Source organism: Falco biarmicus, chromosome 9 (assembly GCF_023638135.1).
Source record: "Falco biarmicus isolate bFalBia1 chromosome 9, bFalBia1.pri, whole genome shotgun sequence".
NCBI classification, from domain to species: domain Eukaryota; kingdom Metazoa; phylum Chordata; class Aves; order Falconiformes; family Falconidae; genus Falco; species Falco biarmicus.
In genome coordinates this window covers 27,599,756-27,619,938 of record NC_079296.1, presented here as the reverse complement: position 1 = coordinate 27,619,938, position 20,183 = coordinate 27,599,756, and the positions used below count along the sequence as shown (strand labels likewise).

Below are 20,183 nucleotides of genomic sequence, written 5' to 3'. Positions count from 1 at the left end.
GAGCCCTGTGGGGGGCCGGGGCAGGCTGGGCCGGGCCGTGCGGAGCAGGCGGAGCAGGCAGCGCAGGCAGCGCAGGCGGAGCAGGCGGAGCAGGCAGCGCAGGCGGAGCAGGCAGCGCAGGCGGAGCAGGCAGCGCAGGCAGCGCAGGAGCGCAGCAGCCCGGGCCGGGCAGCCTGGCAGTGCCGCCGCGCGGGTAGCGGTGAAACTGCGCCGCCTGCGCGCCCGGCTGCTCGCAGGGGAGCTGGGCCCTTCCAGGGCCGGCATCTCCCTTCCCCTGCCCCAGCAAGGGTGCTTTGCCGGCTGCCTTTGGTTCCTCAGGAGCGACCCAGAGGGATGCACCAGCTCCCCTGCTCCCTGCACGCTGCGTGGGGCATCACTCCAGTGCCCTACGGCAGCTCTGTGGTGGCTGGGCATCCCGCTGGAGCGCTGGGGGAGCCCACTGTCCCTGGGTTTTCCTTCTCCTCCTGCAGCTGTGCCAGAGATGCTGGTGCTTCCCTGTGGGAACATTCCCCATTGCAGCAGTGAAGCTTTTGGCCAGGGTGAAGTCCCAATCTGGAGACCTCCAGGTCTCTTGCAAGCAGCTTGTGGGTTATGCCGAGCCTGTTTTCTGGGGGAAATGAGGGCCCAGGGAGCAGCGTGGATGCTGAGCCTCCATCCTGACCCAGCCCAACTGCTCTGGGATATCAGTAGTGAACAGGCTCCGTTATGTGGAAGCATAGCTGGTAAGCAATGAGTGCGAAATGCTGGCACCCAGGGACACCCCAAACCACCTCTTCGGGTGGGGATGGGGGTGTCTGCGTGACCTGTGTAATGCTGGGGAGTGCTTAATCAGTGCAGGATGCCCTGGTCTTGCTCCTCATTCCCCCAGGGACTTGCTGCATAGGACAAATGCCACGTCATGCCTCAGTTTCCCTGTGCCAGGAGGGAGCTGTGGACATGTTCTCCTGCCCCGTGGGTGGCTGGAGCAGGGCTGCACTGGCATGGGGCTGGGAGCAGGCAACGCAGGAGCCTGCCAAGCTCAGAGGAACTCCTGGCCCTTGGGGTGGGAGAGGGAATAGCTGCATGGGAGCCGTGGGGCACAGATACAATAGGCAGGTCCCCCCAGGGATGGAGTGAGCTGAGCCAGTCCACTCAGACCCTACTTGCAGTGAGATTTTTGGCTATCACGGTCATTCAAAGCCAGCCCAGGTATGGTGGAGGATCTGACCTGCTGCAAGCCCTGCAACACAGAACTGGCACTGGCCTAGCATGCCCCAGCGTTGCAGAGCAGGTGATTACACAGACGGTGCTGTATAGTGATGAAGTAATTAATGACCCGCTTATTTGTGCCCTCTAAAGTGCAGGGCAGGCTCCATGGGAATGCCTGCCGGAGCCCTGGAGCCGCTAAGTGTAATTACCAGTTAATCAGCAGGGACCTGTAATTAGAGCAGTCAGAGGGTATTTAAGTACGGAGGATTTTCCCAGAGCTTTGCCCTGCTGTTCTGCTTATTAGAGCTGGGGACAGTAGTGCCCGGGGAACCCCAGCCACTTGCAGCCACCATGGATGGAGCCAGACTTGCCTTGGGACAGCCAGCAGGCCAGTGGGAAACTGAGGACCTGAAGCCAAATTACAGTTTCCCAGAGCCCCTGAGGGATCACTGGGTGCTGGGGCATGCCCCTGCCTGTGGATGCCCTGGTCCCATGGGGCATAGTGCTTTGCAGGCGCTGCTAATTTTCCTTCCTGCCTCTTTCTTGTGCAGGGACCTGAGCGAGAACTTCATCCAGGCCATCCCCAGGAAAGCTTTCCGCGGGGCCACTGACCTCAAGAATCTGTGAGTCCCGGCAGGGATGGGAATGAGGGAGTCTGGGGTCAGGTTCTGTGGCAGGAGGCATCAGGAGCCACCGGTCACTCTCTGCTTGGGCTGTCCCAGCAATGCTCCCTCTGTCTTTCTCCTGCAGGCAACTGGACAAGAACCAGATCAGCTGTATTGAGGATGGGGCTTTCCGTGCCCTGCGGGGGCTGGAGGTCCTGTAAGTGGCCAGGGGCCAGCTGGAGCCTCCATCCTGCAAGCCCCATGAGGGCTGAGGGTGTCCTTGGGTGCTCCCTGTGGCACTGTAGGGACATCCCCAGTGTGCCATCTCTCCCTGGCCCCGAGGAGGGACTGAATAGGGGTCTGGTGCCACAGCTGTAGAGCTGTGCTCCAGGGCCTGATCCTGCCCCAGGGGTCCACCTGGTTGCAGCTGGCTGTGGAGGGGAGAAGCCTGGAAAAGGCAGCAGGTCCTGCCCAGGGGTTCGGGCTGTCCCCATCTCTCACCTCTCCATCCATGCACTCTGTGCCGGGGGTTGGGTGGGTGCTGTTGCCCCCAGGAGTTCGGTGCTCTCACACTCCCATTTCTGGCCTGGCTGCCCTGACTTTCCTCCCTCTGCCTTCCTGCAGGACCCTGAATAACAACAATATCACTTCCATCCCTGTGTCCAGCTTCAACCACATGCCCAAGCTGCGGACATTGTGAGTCCTGGGGCTGTGGGGGTGGTAGGGGCCCCCTAGGCTGGAGTGGGCTGTCCCCAGCTCTGCTGCCAGTGCCAGCGGCCCAGCAGTGCTAGGACAGCACTGTGGGGAGGGGATGGAGGGGACACCCTTGCAGAGCATCCCTAAGCACTGCCAAGCTGGTGGCCTCGCAACCAGCACAGATGCTCTCAGGCTCCTCCGTGTCCCCCTGTGTATGTCCCCAGCCTTTGGGATGAGCTAGCAGTGGAGTAGGCAGGAGCCATCCTCTGGCCACTGACTGCCCCATCCACCCACAGCCGCCTGCACTCCAACCACCTCTTCTGCGACTGCCACCTGGCCTGGCTCTCGCAGTGGCTGCGCCAGCGCCCCACCATTGGGCTCTTCACCCAGTGTGCTGGCCCAGCCCAGCTCCGCGGCCTCAACGTGGCTGAGATCCAGAAGAATGAGTTCAGCTGCTCCGGTGAGGGAAACAGGGGAGGTGATGGGAGCCAGGGCAGGGCCAGGGGTTGGGGTGACAAAGCTTGTCCCACCAGTGCAGCCCACCTCCGCTCCCTGCCATGTGCCTCAGCTCAGAGCCTGGATGCATGCTGTGGGCTTGGCTCAGGTCAGCACTGTCCCTGGTGTGGGGACACCACCACTCTATCAGTGTGACAAAGAGTGCATCAGTCTGCCCTTGGAGCTGTGTGCCTTTTGCACAGGGTTGGGGCACACAGGACCTTGTGCATCCACTCAAGGGTGCCACGAGCTGTCCCAGCACGCTGGGCTGCCACCAGGGTCCTTGGGGTGCTGCCACCCACCTGCCTGGCCCAGCTCTTTGCAGTTGCCATGGTGGCTGCTTTCCTGGCAGGACAAATGGACCCGTCACGTGCCCAGCTCTGCAGCCTGTCCTCTGGCTCCTGCCCAGCCATGTGCACTTGCAGCAACGGCATCGTGGACTGTCGGGGCAAAGGGCTGACAGCCATCCCTGCCAACCTGCCTGAGACCATGACAGAGATGTGAGTACAGCCCCACATTGTCACTGCCAGGCTGTGGGTGGCTCAAGGCAGTGGGGCATGGGGGCAAGCCCCACAGGTCAGCCACCCCACGGGGCAGCAGGCTTCCTTGCTCTTCTACCATACCGCCCAGATTTAGCTCTGGATTTAGCTGCATTAAAAATGCAAATAGAGAAATAATCGCCTTAAGGGAATCCAATTATGGTGCAAAGCCCCTGCTGGGACAGTGCACAAAGCACATGGGAGGCAGCAGGTGCCCCCAGACCCAGGGTGCTGGTGGGGAGGAGGTGGTCCCCCCAGCCCAGCCAGCATGGTATCCCCACCCATGGCACCCCTCCCTGATGAAGAGAGCCCCAACCGCAGGCTGCAGGTTGTCCCTGGGTTGAATGGTGCCACTCCAGTGAGGTAATTTACAGTAAGCTTGGGGGTGTTGCAGACCCCCAGCCCTGTCAAAGGTATGCTGGGGCTCAGCCAGGCCTACATTCCTCATCTCTCCCACTTCTCTTTGCAGACGTCTGGAGCTCAACGGCATCAAGTCCATCCCCCCAGGTGCCTTCTCCCCCTACAAGAAGCTGCGAAGGATGTAAGTGTGCAGCTTCTACCTGCTCACCCTGAATCCCAGCACCCTTTACCCTGCTGGCCACTGCTATGAGCCTGCAGCCCCGCACTTAGACAGTCATGGGGCACTTGCCATGACATGGGTGCCCCACATGGCAGCACTGGGGTGGGGTCTTGAATACCCCCAGCTCTGGGTGCTGGGGGTGCTCCCCTGGCCCAGCAGGAGGATGAGGCTATGGGACGAGAGAAAAAGGGACCAGGCTACCTTCTCGCTTTGGGTTTCAGAGACCTGAGCAACAACCAGATCTCAGAGATCGCTCCTGATGCCTTCCAGGGGCTACGCTCGCTGAACTCCCTGTAAGTGCCCACACTGGCATGTGTGGGGTGGTGTGGGGTGGATGCTGTGGTCCCGGAACCGTGCCCCACACTGCTCCCCCCATCTCTCTCACACCAGCCTTTCTCTCCCAGGGTGCTGTACGGCAACAAGATCACGGACCTCCCCAAGGGTGTCTTTGGGGGACTTTTCGCCCTGCAGCTGCTGTAAGGCACCAGTGGCTGGGTAGAATGCGCTGCAGGGACACCGGGAAGCAGGGCTGTGGTGTCCTCAGCGCCCATGGTGCATTGAACAGGGTCCCCAGGCTCACCTCCCTCCCTCCCTGCCAGGCTCCTCAATGCCAACAAGATCAACTGCGTGCGGGCGGATGCCTTCCAGGACCTGCAGAACCTCTCGCTGCTCTCGCTGTACGACAACAAGATCCAAACCCTGGCCAAAGGCACCTTCACCTCCCTGCGGGCCATCCAGACCCTGTGAGTGCCCACACCAGCTCTGGTGCCTGGGTGGGTGGGCAGCTGGAGGGAAACATCTCAGTGGGTAGCCAGGGCTAGAGTTGGTGGTCACCTGTTGCCCCTGCCAGTGTGTCACCCACTGTCCCCGGCACAGACACCTGGCCCAGAACCCTTTCATCTGCGACTGCAACCTGAAGTGGCTGGCAGACTTCCTCCGCGCCAACCCCATCGAGACCAGCGGCGCCCGCTGTGCCAGCCCCCGGCGCCTGGCCAACAAGCGCATCGGCCAGATCAAGAGCAAGAAGTTTCGCTGCTCAGGTGAGAGCTGTTCCCATCCCCATCATGGGTGCCCTGTGGCACAGCTGTCCTCAGCCCTGCCCCAGCCTGGTGTCCATACTCTCGGAGTGCTGATGTGGGTTTTTTTTCCCCACAGCCAAAGAGCAGTATTTCATCCCAGGTAAGAGGAGGAGCTGGATGCATGTGTGCATGGGTGTGTGCATGGTACCCTTTTGTACAGGCTGCCGGGGGGGTGGTCGTGCCAGAGCCCTGTGGTCTGGCACAGCAGGACCACACTGCATTTCCCGTCATTTCTGGTTGCTGAGTTCCCAGGTGCTGCAGTAACAGAAGCACTGGGTACCAGGATGTGTTGCGGCATCTCCCATCATGCCACTATTAGGATGGGCACAGAGGCACCCCCAGGGTCCAGCTCTGGTTGCAGGAGGGGAGAGGTGGTGGACGGCACAGTGCCCCTTCTACCAAGGGCAAATATCCCTTCAGATAAGATGCTTTGGGCATGGAGAGGAGAAATATGTGTGCAGTGGCTGGGATGAGGGGAGCTGGGGAAGAGACCGAGACCAGCTGGGGGTTTGGGAGGACCAGAGGAGGGGAGGGCAGGTGCAGCCCCCTGTGCCTCTGCCCACGGGAGCCCACCCACGCTGCCCTTGCTGGCACACAGGGACGGAGGATTACCAGCTGAACAGTGAGTGCAACAGCGACGTGATCTGCCCCCCGAAGTGCCGCTGTGAATCCAGTGTGGTTGAGTGCTCCAACCTGAAGCTCACCAAGATCCCAGAGCGTATCCCACAGTCCACAGCGGAGCTGTAAGAGCCTCCTCCTTCCCACCCTGCTTTCTTTCCTGCAGCTGGAACATCACCAGTGCTCAGGTTTGGCTCAGGGTTTAGTCTGTACCAGGCCCTTTGCAGCCACCTCCTGAGCTCTTTTTCCTGCTGCCCACCCCAGGCGCCTGAACAACAATGAAATCTCCATTCTGGAGGCCACTGGTATCTTCAAGAAACTCCCACATCTGAAGAAAATGTGAGTATCAGGCACGCGCAACCCTTCAGGAGTGCCTGGGGGCTGGGATCCTGATGCCAGGGCAGCCTGGGATGTGAAATGGGGGGCACGTCCCAACTTGAGGGTCCCTCAAGGGACTGGACAGCACAGGGTGCTCAGTGGGACCTGGGGAGGCAGAGTTCAGGATGAGGTTGGGGCAGAGCCCTCATCCCAGCCTGCTTTCCCCTCTCTGCAGCAACCTCAGCAACAACAAGGTGTCAGAGATCGAGGATGGGGCATTTGAAGGGGCATCATCTGTCAGCGAGCTGCATCTCACTGTCAATCAGCTGGAGTCTGTGCGGAGTGGCATGTTCAGGGGCCTGGATGGGCTGAGAACCCTGTAAGTCCCCACATCTGCTGTGGGCACAGGAATGGGAATGTCCCTGCTCCTTCCTTCCCTGCCCTGTCTGCGAACCTGGGCTGGTGCTGTGTGCATCACTGCAGGACCAGCTTGGGAGTGCCTTATCTATCTGCTGGCTGTATCCAGAGTTGTGGGGGTATTTTTTTGCTGCTCAGAGACTAGCCTGGGCTCATCCTGCTGCCTGGCAGCAAGGTCGGCACCACCTGGGCACTGCCGAGGTGGGTTTCCCCTGTGGCACCTGCCTGGGTTGTTAGGTGCCCTCCTCCCCTTCCCTCCACAGGATGCTAAGGAACAACCGCATCAGCTGCATCCACAACGACAGCTTCACGGGGCTGCGCAATGTCCGCCTCCTCTCCCTGTATGACAACCAGATCAGCACCATTGCACCAGGTGCCTTTGACACGCTGCAGTCACTCTCGACGCTGTACGTCTTGGGCCCTCGGGGGATGCTCCCAGTCTGTCCCCATCCCATCATGGCAGGGGGCTGCAGGAAGGTTCCCTTGTTGGGCGGCTGCTCAGGCGATACCCTTGGGCTCCCTCCCATGCGCAGGAACCTGCTTGCCAACCCCTTCAACTGCAACTGCCAGCTGGCCTGGCTGGGGGACTGGCTGCGCAAGAGGAAGATCGTGACAGGGAACCCACGCTGCCAAAACCCTGACTTCCTCCGGCAGATCCCTCTCCAGGATGTAGCTTTCCCTGACTTCAGGTGTGAGGAAGGTAACTCATGGGCCCCACAGTGCTGGGAGTGAGGGGGGACCAGACAGCTCCTCCTGGGCTGGCACCACGCTCCCTGTCCCAGCACCATCCCTGCTCCTGGGATGTTTGGCAGTGCCCTGCTACAAGCCGGTATCTCAGGGGGTTGCTCAGCCCATTAATGCCCTACTCTAACGATGCACGAGTTTCCCTTCCTGGTACCCAGCCCTTAGAACTGCACTGAAATTCCCACAAACTGCTCTGAAGCCAGGAGAGGAGCTGGTACCCACTGCACTGCGTGGCCCTTGTGTGTAGGCAGGTCTGTGCTAGCAAACGCTGTGCCCCCCGTGCTGGCAGGATCAGATGTATAGGCAGAGCCCACCCAGGATTCATCCTGCTTCTTCTCTCCTTCCCTTCTCAGGCCTGCACACGTGCCGGAGCTGGGCAGATGGAGTAGGCAGGGAGCGTGTGTGTTGAGAGAAAAGCCTTTTTTAAAAAATCTTTTTAATTTAGAACAGCTTTTGAGCCCTCTGGAAAATATTTACAAACAAATCATCGTTTCTTCTGCTTTCCCTCCTCCACCACGTCAAAGACTGAAGGGTTGCATCCTGCGCCTTTCCTAATGGTGTGAGATAACATACGGTTGTCCCAGGGACGCCTCTCCTGTAGGAGCCCAGTACAGTGGCAGGGAACAGGGAAGCAATGCCATCTCCTCCGGCTGCTTAGCACAGGCACCGCTCCCTCTAGCCTGTGTCTGGGAGATGGTTGAAGGAGGTTATTTCAGAAGGATTGGCAGGGCTGAGCCCTTTCTTCTGCACCCTCCTCTCTGCTGTCCCTGGGACTGCATTTTTGCTTGAAAATGGTGAAAATCAAAGCAGCCTTGAGCTGACTGGTTGCATCCATCCTGGCGGGGCAGGCAGTTTCTGGGTGCAGGAATGATTCCTGCATTGCTGACTCTGTCGGGCTGAGGCTACTGCCTGCAAGCAGGTTGCCTGCAGTGCCCTGCTTTCGGGGCGAGGGGAGATGGTCAGCATGGGAGGGGAGCAGTCCTAGGCACTGCATCCAGCCTCATGCAGTGCCCGAGGGCTGGGACCCAGTGAATTTGTGGCTCTCTGTGCCTGATGCAGGTCAGGAGGAGACCAGCTGCATCCCCCGACCCCAGTGCCCGCAGGAGTGCACCTGCCTCGACACTGTTGTCCGCTGCAGCAACAAGCACCTCAAGGCCCTGCCCAAGGGGATCCCCAAGAACGTCACGGAGCTGTGAGTGGTGGGCAAATGCCCGGATTCTCCTGACCACCAGCAACTTTGCAGCCCTGGGTGAGGGGTCTCCGCTGTGGGGTTGCGGATGTTGGGGCAGAGATGCTCCCTCCCAGACCCCCATCCTGGCCCAGTAGTGGGGGCAGAACCCCCACCTAGCCAAGGGACCTTGTCCAGCCCTGACCCCAGCAAGGGGCTCCACAAGAGCCTCTCTGCCAACTCAGCGCTACCGAGGGTGCTGTGCAAGAGGTGTTGTCACCGCAGCTGCATCCCTGCTCTTTGGCCCTTGCAAGGGGGCAACGTAGGACAACCACCCCCTGCAGCTGTGGTCCCCGTGCAGCCCAGGGCGCTGCGGTTCCCAGCAGCCTGCCATCAGCAACAGGGATGGGGCCACCCTGCCTCTGCCAGCTCCCAGGCCCCTTTCTGCCATGACCTCTCACCATGCTGCAGGGATGCTTTAGGCAGCCCCAGCTCCAAGCACACGGGCAACAGAATGTGGTTTGCGTGGGGTCAGCCACCCGTCACTGTGGGTGTCAGGGAGATACCCACGCAGCCATGCTGGGTCTGAATGTGTGGGCACCGTGATGCCCATTGCTGCAAAAGGGGCTCTGCACTCGTCTGGGATGGGGAAGGCAGCAGTCCTGTGTGCAGGGGGTGTAAACACTGGTTGTGCACATACATATGTATACCACCCCCTCACACCCCTGCGCTGTCTCGCACACCCCTCCCCTCTCTGCATCCTCCGCTCTCTCTCACACATGCCTTGGGAACAAATGGTTACAGCCACCCACGCTCACATTGGATGTGTAAACGCAGCACATGGCTGGCTGTGCTCGCACACGCAGGCTGCTGGGAGACTGCCTCTGGGACCTACATGCAGAGCCCCCGGGTGTGCTAATGTGCTCACACGCTAGCTCCCCTGCCAGCCCAGGGGTCCCTTGAGAGCCCCATGGGCCCCGGGTGCAGGGGGGGAGGTGATGCTGGAGATGCTTCTTGCAGCTTGAAGTCCATGGGGATGCACGGGAGAAACAGGAGGGCAGAGAGAGGGACTTCCTGCTTCTCAGCCAGCCCGAGACGCTTTTGTTCTCCCTTGCAGCTACCTGGATGGAAACCAGTTCACTCAGGTCCCGGGGCAGCTCTCCACCTTCAAGTACCTGCAGCTTGTGTAAGTAGCCAGGAGCAGGAGCCCAGGCAGCTGGTCCCACTGCTGGGACCTGTGTGGGTGAGGACAGGGGCTGTCCCCATGGACCTCGGCCTGGCAGTGTGCAGGGACCCCTGACATCCCTCTGTGTCCTCCTTCTGCACCAGGACACAACTGGCTGATGGTGATGCTCAGCCTGGGGATGCTCACAGTCTCTGCTGGCACTGGCCATGGGGCAGAGCGGGGACAGTGGTGTTGCTGCTCTCATCCTGTGTGGCAGCCCTGCTCTTCCCTTGGAGGCTTTGCTGCTGTTTGCACCTGACTGCAGCTGAGCACGGCACAGGGAGCAGCAAGGGGTGCAGGGTTCAGCTGGCTCCAAGCTCTGGGGTTTCTGTTTTCCAGTGATCTGAGCAACAACAAGATCAACTCCCTGAGCAACTCCTCCTTCACCAACATGAGCCAGCTCACCACTCTGTAAGTACAGTCTCGGCGGCGTGCCACACTGGGCTGCAGCCCCGCCAAGCTGTAAGGGGCTCTTCCTAGGGGAGCTCAAAGACTGAGGGGTTCTGGGGACACCAAAGTCTTCCCTCTGTGCCTGGGTGAAGCTTGGTTTGAGCTAGAGCTCATACAGGGGGGGTGTGCAGCCCAGGGTGGGCTTCTTGCGGCACACAGCAGCACCCCTGGCACTGTGTTGCCTCCTTCTTCCCTTCCACAGGATCCTCAGCTACAATTCCCTGCAGTGCATCCCTCAGCTGGCCTTTGAGGGCCTCCGCTCCCTCCGGCTGCTGTAAGTATCTGCCCATAGCCCTGCTCATGGTCCTGCTCAGCCCCTTCTCTGCTGCTGCCTGTGTCCCCAGTGCCCACTTGGAGCTGGGTGCAGGTAGGCAGGCAGGGCACAGGCTGCGGAAGGAACAAGGGGAGATGCTTCAAGCCTCTCAGAGCACATGGCGCTTTTGCAACAGTGTGGTGGGGTCCAGCTCTGCCACCCACGCTTGGACCCATGGGGTAGGGGCAGCACAGCCGGTCACAGTCCTTGCTGCCCATCCTGGAGCCACGGGCATCGCAGGACCCTCTCTGTTCTCTGCAGGTCTCTCCATGGCAATGACATCTCCACCCTCCCTGAGGGCATCTTTGCGGATGTCACCTCCCTGTCCCACCTGTGAGTATCTCCTGCTCCAGGGCACAGGGCTGGACACAGGCTCAGGAGATTTTTAAAAACCACGGGGCTGAGCTGCCTCCTCTCCTCTTCTCTGGGCTGGTAAATTGGGACAGCATTTGTGGGGCAGTGCCATGCCATGCCTGCCCTGCCCATGCTCAGCCCCCAGGGCTAGATGTGCAGATGAGCCTCCCAGTGCTGCTGTGATGTCCCTGTGGTCCTTGCTGGAGGTGGCGTGGGTTCCCTGTCCCTCCCCCCAGCTCCCTGGGGTCCCCTAACATGCAGGTCAAGCCATGCAAGGTGCTGGCACAGCCATGGGTTGGTGGGGGCGCACTGACCCATGCCAGCATGTCGTTAGCCTCCTGCTAGGACGCTTCCCTGCAGCAGCCTCCCCAAATCTGTCATCAAGCATCCTGGTGGTGGTCTTTCAGCCACTCTTTGAGGGAGCCTGTACCCCAGGAGCACAGCCCCATACCCACCACCTGGGGCGGGGGTTCTGCTTTGCTCACGGTCATTTTTTGGTCCTGTCCCTGTCCCTGTCCCTGCTAAGCTGTTCCCAGCCACCCGCCAGCGGCTGGTCCTGCTCCTGGCATCCTGGAGGTCTCAGGCTGTTCCTCTAGCCTGCAGAGAGCACCTTGATTTCCAGTCCTGCTCCCTGTGGTTTTTGGGAGCAGCACTGCTCCGTCTGGTCTTCCCCGGCCCTTCACTGATTTCCTGTGCCGAAGCGTGGAGCTGCCGCTGCCAGCCGGCACTGCTGGTTCCCGCAGGGCTGAGCTGTGTCACCAGCCGGCGCTGTCGGTGCTGTAGGACCAGGTTTGTCAGCCCCGGTGGATCTGCTGTCCCTACCGCCTGCCTTCTGGGCTGCCATCTCCTTCCTTCGTCACAGGTGTCAGTTGCGCTGGCCCTCCATCACCACCGACAGCTGCAGTGAAGGAGGAGGCAGAGGCATCCAAACGCAGCCTCCCACGTCACCTGCTGCTCCCTGCCCTGCTCTGCGGTGGAGCAGAGCAATCCTACCTCCTCCTCTCTCAAAACAATTCCTTGCTCTCCCCCGACGCTGTCCCCATGAGCTCTGGCTATGACCTGCTGCTTGTCCCCAGCAGCCTGCTCACATGTCCATGCCCCGCAGCTCCTGTGCAGTGGTCTTGTTGCTCCTGCACAGCCTCAAGGTGCTTTGCTCTGTTTGTGCTGGGCCCAGGCAGCTTTGTCCAAGTGCTGGAGAGGGACTCCCAAGGATTTCTGTGTGGGCAACGGGGGGAGAGTCCCAGCACAGAGCCACAGGGCACTGTGTGGGCTGTGGGGCTGTCAGCGGGGTGGTCTGACTGGGCAGCGGTGTGAGGCTGTGTGCCCCAGTCCTCCCACAGCACCTCTACTGAGTCCAGAAATGGAGGAGCACTGGGTCCCCCCATTACATGGCAGCATGGCCAAGTGACAGAGTTGTGTCCAGTCCCAAGGTCTCCAAGCTCGGTTTCCTCTGTGGGGCAGTGGGTGCAGTTTTGCCCTTCCTCCCGCTGCAGAGCCATCGGGGCCAACCCCCTGTACTGCAGCTGCAACCTGCGCTGGCTCTCCAGCTGGGTCAAGACGGGCTACAAGGAGCCAGGCATCGCCCGCTGTGCTGGGCCCCCGGACATGGAAGGCAAGCTGCTGCTCACCACCCCTGCCAAGAAATTCGAGTGCCAAGGTGAGAGGTGCCTGTGCCGTCTGTCTGTCCATCCATGCCCTCCTCAGGCAGGGCAGCAGGCATCACAGGGAGCCAGGCTGCCTCCTGCCCCGTGCCTGGCAGACCGATGCTCTGTGAGTCTGGGGGACTCCAGCATTTCATCTGTTGAAGTGCCTTGCGGAGGAGGGGGACGGGGATTCTTCTGTCCCCTTACCTGGCTGGTGGCAAATCTCTGGTGACTGAACAAACTCGTGGCTGTCCCATTGCCTGGTGCACAGCCCTGTGGCAGGGCAGGCTCCACTCCAAGCCACAGCTGGGGCTCTGCCTCCCATGTCGGTGCCCACAAATGAGCACCTCCCCGTTGCTCCGCACTGGTGGTCATCTCTGTGCCTCCTGTCCCGCAGGCCCTCCTGCCCTGAGCATCCAGGCCAAGTGCAACCCCTGCCTCTCCAGCCCCTGCCAGAACCAGGGCACCTGCCACAATGACCCTCTCGGCTTCTACCGCTGTGCCTGCCCCAGTGGCTACAAGGTACCCTGGTCCCAGGGGTCCCCAGCACAGGGGGATGTGTCCCTGCAGAGGGGGAGGGGGCAGTGCAGGGGCTCTGCCTTGCCCCTGGGGCTTGCTGCATGCAGGACCATGTCCCCTCCCTGCACGCCACAGTGCCCTGCTGAGCAAGATGGGGCAGGGAGAGCTGGGCATGGTGCTGTGGCACCCTCCTGGCTCCTACCTCTTCATCCTTCCCCAGGGCAGGGACTGCGAGGTGGCACTCAGCGGCTGCTCCTCCAACCCCTGCGCCAATGGGGGAACCTGCCAGCCTCAGGACGGGGAAGGAGCTGGGTTCAGGTGAGTGCTGGATGGGAATCCGTGAAAGACAGGTGTTTGGGCGGCAGCGTGGAGCCCTGGCATCCCATGGAGATAAAGTCTGATGCTTCCTTCCCCTCCTGCATGCTCCCTTGGACATACAGCAGGGGTACTGCATTCACGTGGCAGCTCCAGCCCATACTGCCTGCTCTCTGCAGCCCTGCTTGCACTTCTGCCAGCACAGCGCCAGCAAGGCTGACTGCTGGCTCCATCCCCTGTGCCCCCCAGCCCTGCAGACTCCTGGGCTGAGGGCATGGTGGGGAGGGGGGGTTCCCCCCTCCATGAAGAGGCAAAGGGCAGTAGGATTTGGGGCTGGGGTCCAGCTGCTGCCGCAGGGCTGACTGTGGGTTGGGGCAGAATGTGGCCCTGGGGTCGCTGCCATTATCTGCAGGTCTGCTGTGCCCCCACACAACCCTCGCTACCCTGAGTGCTTCAGGCCATTCCGGGAACTGGGGTGCGATTAATGGCTGAAAATAGATGGCAGGCTGGGGGGTGAGGAGGTGGGCTGTGCAGCTGCCTAGACCCACACACTGAGTGGCCTCAGCCCGTTGTCATGGCAATGCAACATCCTTGTATCATGATGCCACCCGCCCCTGTGCCCGGTGTTCAGCAGGGAGGCACTGAACCCTGCTGGGGGGCACTGAACCCTGCTCCTCAGAGCCTCTCAGTGTGCAAGCATGCTCAGTGCCAAGGTCCTGTGCTGGTTGCTTTTGGGGAACCAGCTCAAAATGCTGTGTTTCCCACCCCCTGATACTGCCCTGTGCCCCACGGCAGGTGTCTATGCCCGGTGGGCTTTGAGGGCCTGAGCTGCCGCACCACTAGTGACCCCTGCAAGGAGCACAGCTGCAAGAACGGGGGCTCCTGCGTGCCCAGTGCCACCAACTACACCTGCCTGTGCCCTGCCCGCTACACAGGTACCTGGAATGAGGGCTAGCCATCCCCAAACCTTGCAGGCCTGGTGAGGGATGTGCCCAGTGCTTCTCCCTTTCCAGCAATGAGGGCTAATAGCTCTTCTGCCTGCTGTCCCAGTGCCCATCACCATGGCCTCTGGGTCCAGCCGCCTGGAGTCTGGGTACACCCAGCTGAGCCTTCATACCCTGGGATGCCCTTGGTTCGGCCAAGAGCTGCCTCTGGTGGACCAGAGCCCTGTACCCACGGTGGTGCAAGCTGTGGGCTCGGCAGCTCCCTGCCTTGAGCTGAGACCCCCGTGGGCTCCCTCTGCCCCATGGGGACTGGGGCTTCCCTTCTGGTCCTGGAGTTGCTAGGCACCCCCTCCTCTGCCCTGCAGGGGATTTCTGTGAGCAGCCGCCGGATTTCTGCTCAGCCGAGCTCAGCCCATGCCAGCATGGCTCCACCTGTGTCTCCACCAGCCAGGGGCCCAGGTGAGCCCCCCCTCCCCAAATTGCTTTCTTCTGGCTGCCTGGTGGGGGAGATTTGCTTTTGGGGGGCTGCAGCTCACAGGCTGGGGAGGGGGCATGGGGTTGGGGGGTGCCAGGAGGAGCAGGCACCCACCAGTACAGAGGGGGGAGGAAGGGGCGGCCATGAGCCCCCCACCTGCCCCAGGTGTGAGTGTGTGCCCGGCTACCTGGGGAGCAACTGCAGTGAGGACTTCAACGACTGCCAGGACCACCGATGCCAAAACAACGCCCGCTGCCTGGACGAGGTGAACGGCTACTCCTGCATCTGCACCGAGGGCTACAGGTAGTGCTGGGAAGATGGCAGGGCGCTGGGGGTGGTGTGGTTGGTTACGTGTCAGTGTGCAGGAGGGACCAGTCCTGGCTACCACATCTGTTCATCCATCCATCCATCCATCCATCCATCCACCCATCCATCCATCCATCCATCCTCTGCAGTGCTAGAGGGAAGAGCGGCACTGGGTGTGTGGGTCTCTAGGGATGGAAGCTGGGGGGAGACAATGTCCCTGGGGAGGGACCCCAGGGCAGGGCACGGCATCCCTCTGATGCTGCTGACTGGAGAGCTTCCATGGGGATCCCAAAACAAAGGCGGTGTTGTCAAAGCCCCTGTCAAAGTGGGCAGGGGGTAGGGCACTTTCCCAGCCCCGTGCCCAGCAGCACCCTTGGCCCCACAGTGGCCAGCTCTGCGAGATTCCACCCCGCACCGCCAGCCAGCCCGGCCCCTGTGAGCGAGCAGAGTGCCAGAATGGGGCACCATGTGTGGAGAGGGGTGCCCGTGCCCTCTGCCAGTGCCTGCCTGGCTTCGGTGGCCCCAAGTGTGAGAAGCTGCTGAGCGTCAACTTTGTGGACCGTGACACATACCTGCAGTTCACTGACCTGCAGGACTGGCCCCGAGCCAATATCACCCTGCAGGTGAGGGCTGGGGAGCATGGGGGCATCAGGGGGGTGGGCACTGGGGGTGCTGCCCCAGGGGTGTGGGCTTCCACCTCTCCCCCTGCCAGGTCTCCACAGCTGAAGGCAATGGCATCCTGCTGTACAATGGCGACAGCGACCACATGGCCGTGGAGCTGTACCAGGGCCACGTCAGGGTCAGCTATGACCCCGGCACCCACCCCAGCTCAGCTATCTACAGGTATCTGCCACCCATTCCCCACTAACCAGGGACCACCCCCCCATTGCATGGGCTTGAGGGGGTCCCCAGTGACCCAGCCATCCCCACCAGCGCCGAGACCATCAACGATGGGCAGTTCCACACTGTGGAGCTGGTGACATTCGACCAGATGGTGAACCTCTCCATCGACGGTGGCAGCCCCATGACCATGGACAACTCGGGCAAGCACTACACGCTGAACAGCGAGGCGCCCCTCTATGTGGGCGGTAGGACAGGGGCCTGGGGGGTGATAGTGGGCGTGGGGCGCATCCAGCTGTGCTGATGGTCCTGCTCTCCCTAGGGATGCCTGTGGATGTCAACTCGGCTGCCTTCCGCCTCTGGCAGCTCCTCAACGGCACCAGCTTCCACGGGTGCATCCGCAACCTCTACATCAACAACGAGCTGCAGGACTTCACCAAGACGCGGATGACGCCGGGGGTGGTGCCAGGCTGCGAGCCCTGCCGCAAGCTCTACTGCCTGCACGGCATCTGCCAGCCCGCTGGCACCCAGGGCCCCGTCTGCCACTGCGAGCCCGGCTGGGACGGGCCCCACTGCGACCAGCCCCGTGGTGGCCCCTGCCAGGGGCACAAGTGAGTGCCCCCGCCCCACTGGCTGCCCCACGGCAGTGGTTCTGCCCCATTGGCTGCCCTGCAGCGACCTGTCTGCCCCGTTGGCTGTCTTGAAGCAAGGCCCCTGCCCCATCGGGTACCCCACAGTGACCCACCTGCCCTCCTGGGGCTTTGGCCACCCCGCTTCATTGGCTGCCCCATGACAACTGCCCCACTCCATTGGCTCATTGGCTGCTCCTTCTTCATTGGCTGCCCCACAGCAACAGCCTCACTCCATTGGCTCATTGGCTTCTCCTTCCCCATTGGCTGCCCCACAGCAACAGCCTCACTCCATTGGCTCATTGGCTGCTCCTTCCCCATTGGCTGCCCCAGAGCAACAGCCTCACTCCATTGGCTCATTGGCTACTCCTGCCCCATTGGCTGCCCCATCATAACTGCCCCACTCCATTGGCTCATTGGCTGCCCCTTCCTCACTGGCTTCCTTGTTATTGGCTGCTCCTCACTGGCCACCCCTCTCATCCTTGCCCTCTCCATTGGCTGTCCCTCCTCGCTGCCTGCCCTGCCTGCCCTTCCCATTGGCTGGCTGCACCCTCTCCTGGGGCTGGGGGGCGGAGGCGGTGTCATGCCGGCGGTGCTGTGCCGTGCTGTGGCCGTGCCCGATGGCTGTGCCACGGCAGTGCCGTGCCGGTGCTGGCACCGTGCTGGTGCTGAGCCGCGCCGTGCTGAGTGCCGATGGGCCGCGCATGCTGGTGCTGTGCCACACCGGCGGGTGCCTGATGGTGCCGGGTGCCCGCAGGTGCGTGCACGGGCTGTGCCTGCCCCTCGACGCCCTCTCCTACAGCTGCCAGTGCCGCGAGGGCTACCAGGGCGCCCTCTGCAACCAGCCCGCCGAGCCGCCCGACCCCTGCCACCGCCAGCCCTGTGCCCATGGCCACTGCCGCCTCACCCCCGGCGGCCAGCCCACCTGCGAGTGCCACGACGGCTACACTGGAGCCCTCTGCGACCAAGGTAGGGCCCGAGGTGGTGGGTGTGCTGGAGGGGCAGCTCCCACCAGGCCGGTGGGCTGAGCGTCGCTATTCCGCAGAGCCGGAGTGCCGCGGGGAGCCGGTGCGGGACTACCACCAGGTGCAGCGGGGCTATGCCATCTGCCAGACGACGCGGCCGGTGGCCTGGGTGGAGTGCCGGGGGACCTGCGGCGGCCCCGGTGCTGGCTGCTGCACCGGGTTGCGGCTCCGGCGCAGGAAATACGCCTTCGAGTGCAGCAATGGCGCGACCTTCGTGGAGGAGGTGGAGAAGCCCAGCAAGTGCGGCTGCAGCCAGTGCCTGTGAGCGGCCACCGGCCCCGGAGAGCTGGGGGGCCGGTGGGGAGCCCCCTCCGGAGCCAAGGACCTCGCTTTGCCCCGCAGCTGTGGTGCTGCTGTCTGGGTGCTCCTGAACCCTGGTGGAGGGTAGAGCTGTTGCATCTAGAGGGTTGGAAAAAAAGGAAAAAAAGAAAAAAAAAAAAAAGAAAAAAACCCCCACAAACAAAGCAAATGTGTAGATAGAGAATTTTTTAAGAACTGCAGCTACACAGATGTGTGGATATGGGGTGGGTGCTCTGCCCAGCTGCCCCTGGCTGCTCCCGGTGGGACCCTGCCTTACCCCCAGCGCAGCCCCGCAGCTGTGGAGGGCAGTGCCTGCGTCTTCCTGCCTGACCCCTCCCTGGCAGTCCCATCCCTTGCATCCAGCTTGGTGAGCTGGGGACTTTTCCAACACCTGGGGCTGAAGCAGAGGGGATTGATGTGGCTCAGCCTGGTGGGCCGTGGTGAGCCGTGGCTGGCAGAGGGCTGCACGGTGTAGCTGGCATCCCATGGTCCCAGCCAGCCCATAGCTGGACTCCCTGTCCTCTCCTCCAGCAGCCCGGGCCTCCCTGCTGAGGACCTGCAATCGCCGTGATAGCAGCTGCAGCAAGCAGCTCCCCAGTGCAAGGGCTGGGGTGCTGGAGCCCAGAGCACCCCAGATGGTGGCAGCTCCGTGGCCGCAGCCTGACTGGTGGCACCCCTGGGCTGTGCTTGCTGGCTGGGCTCTGGTTTGCACAGGGCATGGCTGCAACCCGCTGTGGGAGCGTCGGGGGCCATGCCGGGTGGAGCAGGACCAGGGCAGCCCCAGGCACGCTGAGTGGGTCATGGGCAGCAGTGGAGATGTCCATGTGGGTCCCAGTGCCAGCCCTGCCCCATGCTGTGGGGGCCAATACTGTTCTGTCAATGCAGAGGGGGCCCCAAATACCCCTGGCCCAGTCAGACAGCTCTGCTTAGAGGTGGGAGCCATGTGGGGCAGCACGGGAACCCCTTTCCTTCAGGCTCAGCCCCTGCGGTGCCCTGTGGCTGGTGCCCCATGTCCCACTGGCCCGGCCAGCCGGGGCAGGAGGCTGCTGGGCCAGCTGGGGTGTGGGTTTGCCATGCCCGTCACCAGGGCCTCAGCCTTGTGGTTGCCAGGGCCAGCTGAAGAGGCTGAAGATGCCCACGCCTGCCAGCCTGGAGCTGCGTTACTGCCAGGACAGGTCCCACCAACTCCTGGATTTGGGTGTCAGTGCCCAGGTGGCATCTTTCCAAAGCCTGCAGCACTGGGGGATGCTCTGGGCTGGTGCAGGAGCAAGGGCAGCACCGCTGCTGGTGCAGCATGGGGAGCCTGTACCACACACGCCCAACCTCTGCAGCAGCATCGCTTCTATGCCTGGGGGGGCCAAGGATGGTGGGGGCCCAACCTGGGACACTGCACGCAGCTGGACAGTGACACCATGTCACCCAGGTGGACAAACTCATCCCAGCGCTGCGCCCCCGGGTCTCTCTAGCACACCTCTCCAGCGCATCAGCTTCAGGTCTGCACCACTGACTGTGGCTGGGCTCTGGGCATCTGCATCGGGTGCATCTGGCTCTGTGAGTGCCGTCACCACCCCTGCTTACCACCGGCATCCAGGACTTTCCCAACACCACAGGGAATGTGTTTCTGCCACAAATGACCTTTCCACGGGAGCTCCCTCTGCTGCATAGAGGAGCTGGGACGTGTCTCGTTTTGCCTGTGGCCCTGCCGGGGCTTGGTTGTGTTGTGTTTCTGTTCTTGCTGTAAGCTAACCGCTAAAGTATCTCTTTATACAGAATACTTACAGATTCTAATATATATTTGTATTTCATTTTGTTATAGTATTTTTATATGTTCGGGGTCAACAAATGATGTTTTCTTTTTGTTTACAGATGCTACTGGGCAGGAAAATGACGGTGGCTTTGTTTGGCCTGTGGGGTTTGTGTGTGTCACTGTTGAAGACGCTGGTTTGTACTAGGCTGGCGAGGGAGGCGCTGAGCATCCTTCCGTTGGCAGAGGCTGTATTGTTTTAGGAGATGTTTGGTATTGTCTATGTTGTCTTCCATGTGAACATGACATTTATTCATTCAGAGGCTTGGCCTCTTCTTTTCTGGAGGGGAGAAGGGTGCAGCAGGGAGCTGCTGGGCGTACAAGGAGGTGGCAGAGGCTGGGGGATGATTTGCTGCTCGTGGAGCAGCGCTGGCTGGAGCATGGCCCACATGGTGCAGGGACACAGCCCCAAGCTGGGGAGAGCCAGGGTTATCCCTTCAGTGCCTTGCAAAGGCAGCCATCACTGCCCGGGTCATGCGTGGCTGAAGGGCCAGGTGCCTGCTGCGGGGGTGGAGTGGCCACCAGGGAAACTGGGCACCCTTTGGGGAAGGAGAGAGGGAGGCCTGGGCAGCAGCCCCCGGGAGCACTGAAGGG

General features: G+C 61.7%; 1 protein-coding gene across 2 annotated transcripts in view; it reads left to right on the top strand.

The window, feature by feature from the left end:
- The window catches only part of SLIT1 (slit guidance ligand 1), a 65,127-nt gene extending 45,278 nt beyond the window's left edge, over window positions 1-19,849 (top strand). The window contains exons 5-37 of one of the 2 annotated variants that reach the window (XM_056352804.1): window positions 1,740-1,811; window positions 1,939-2,010; window positions 2,418-2,489; window positions 2,786-2,949; window positions 3,337-3,484; window positions 3,993-4,064; window positions 4,325-4,396; window positions 4,508-4,579; window positions 4,703-4,846; window positions 4,980-5,143; window positions 5,259-5,282; window positions 5,781-5,925; window positions 6,065-6,139; window positions 6,354-6,497; window positions 6,799-6,942; window positions 7,069-7,235; window positions 8,339-8,471; window positions 9,565-9,633; window positions 10,012-10,083; window positions 10,325-10,396; window positions 10,697-10,768; window positions 12,283-12,446; window positions 12,830-12,954; window positions 13,172-13,269; window positions 14,062-14,201; window positions 14,576-14,669; window positions 14,851-14,988; window positions 15,377-15,614; window positions 15,704-15,834; window positions 15,925-16,079; window positions 16,154-16,442; window positions 17,218-17,429; window positions 17,506-19,849. In XM_056352804.1, the coding sequence (XP_056208779.1) occupies window positions 1,740-1,811; window positions 1,939-2,010; window positions 2,418-2,489; window positions 2,786-2,949; window positions 3,337-3,484; window positions 3,993-4,064; window positions 4,325-4,396; window positions 4,508-4,579; window positions 4,703-4,846; window positions 4,980-5,143; window positions 5,259-5,282; window positions 5,781-5,925; window positions 6,065-6,139; window positions 6,354-6,497; window positions 6,799-6,942; window positions 7,069-7,235; window positions 8,339-8,471; window positions 9,565-9,633; window positions 10,012-10,083; window positions 10,325-10,396; window positions 10,697-10,768; window positions 12,283-12,446; window positions 12,830-12,954; window positions 13,172-13,269; window positions 14,062-14,201; window positions 14,576-14,669; window positions 14,851-14,988; window positions 15,377-15,614; window positions 15,704-15,834; window positions 15,925-16,079; window positions 16,154-16,442; window positions 17,218-17,429; window positions 17,506-17,750 (4,198 nt within the window). In that variant the 3' untranslated portion in view covers window positions 17,751-19,849. Of the gene's footprint in view, window positions 1-1,739; window positions 1,812-1,938; window positions 2,011-2,417; window positions 2,490-2,785; window positions 2,950-3,336; window positions 3,485-3,726; window positions 3,887-3,992; window positions 4,065-4,324; window positions 4,397-4,507; window positions 4,580-4,702; window positions 4,847-4,979; window positions 5,144-5,258; window positions 5,283-5,780; window positions 5,926-6,064; window positions 6,140-6,353; window positions 6,498-6,798; window positions 6,943-7,068; window positions 7,236-8,338; window positions 8,472-9,564; window positions 9,634-10,011; window positions 10,084-10,324; window positions 10,397-10,696; window positions 10,769-12,282; window positions 12,447-12,829; window positions 12,955-13,171; window positions 13,270-14,061; window positions 14,202-14,575; window positions 14,670-14,850; window positions 14,989-15,376; window positions 15,615-15,703; window positions 15,835-15,924; window positions 16,080-16,153; window positions 16,443-17,217; window positions 17,430-17,505 lie in introns of those variants that run through there. The other variant, XM_056352805.1, reaches the window with a different exon arrangement.
- Window positions 19,850-20,183: the final 334 nt, after the last annotated feature.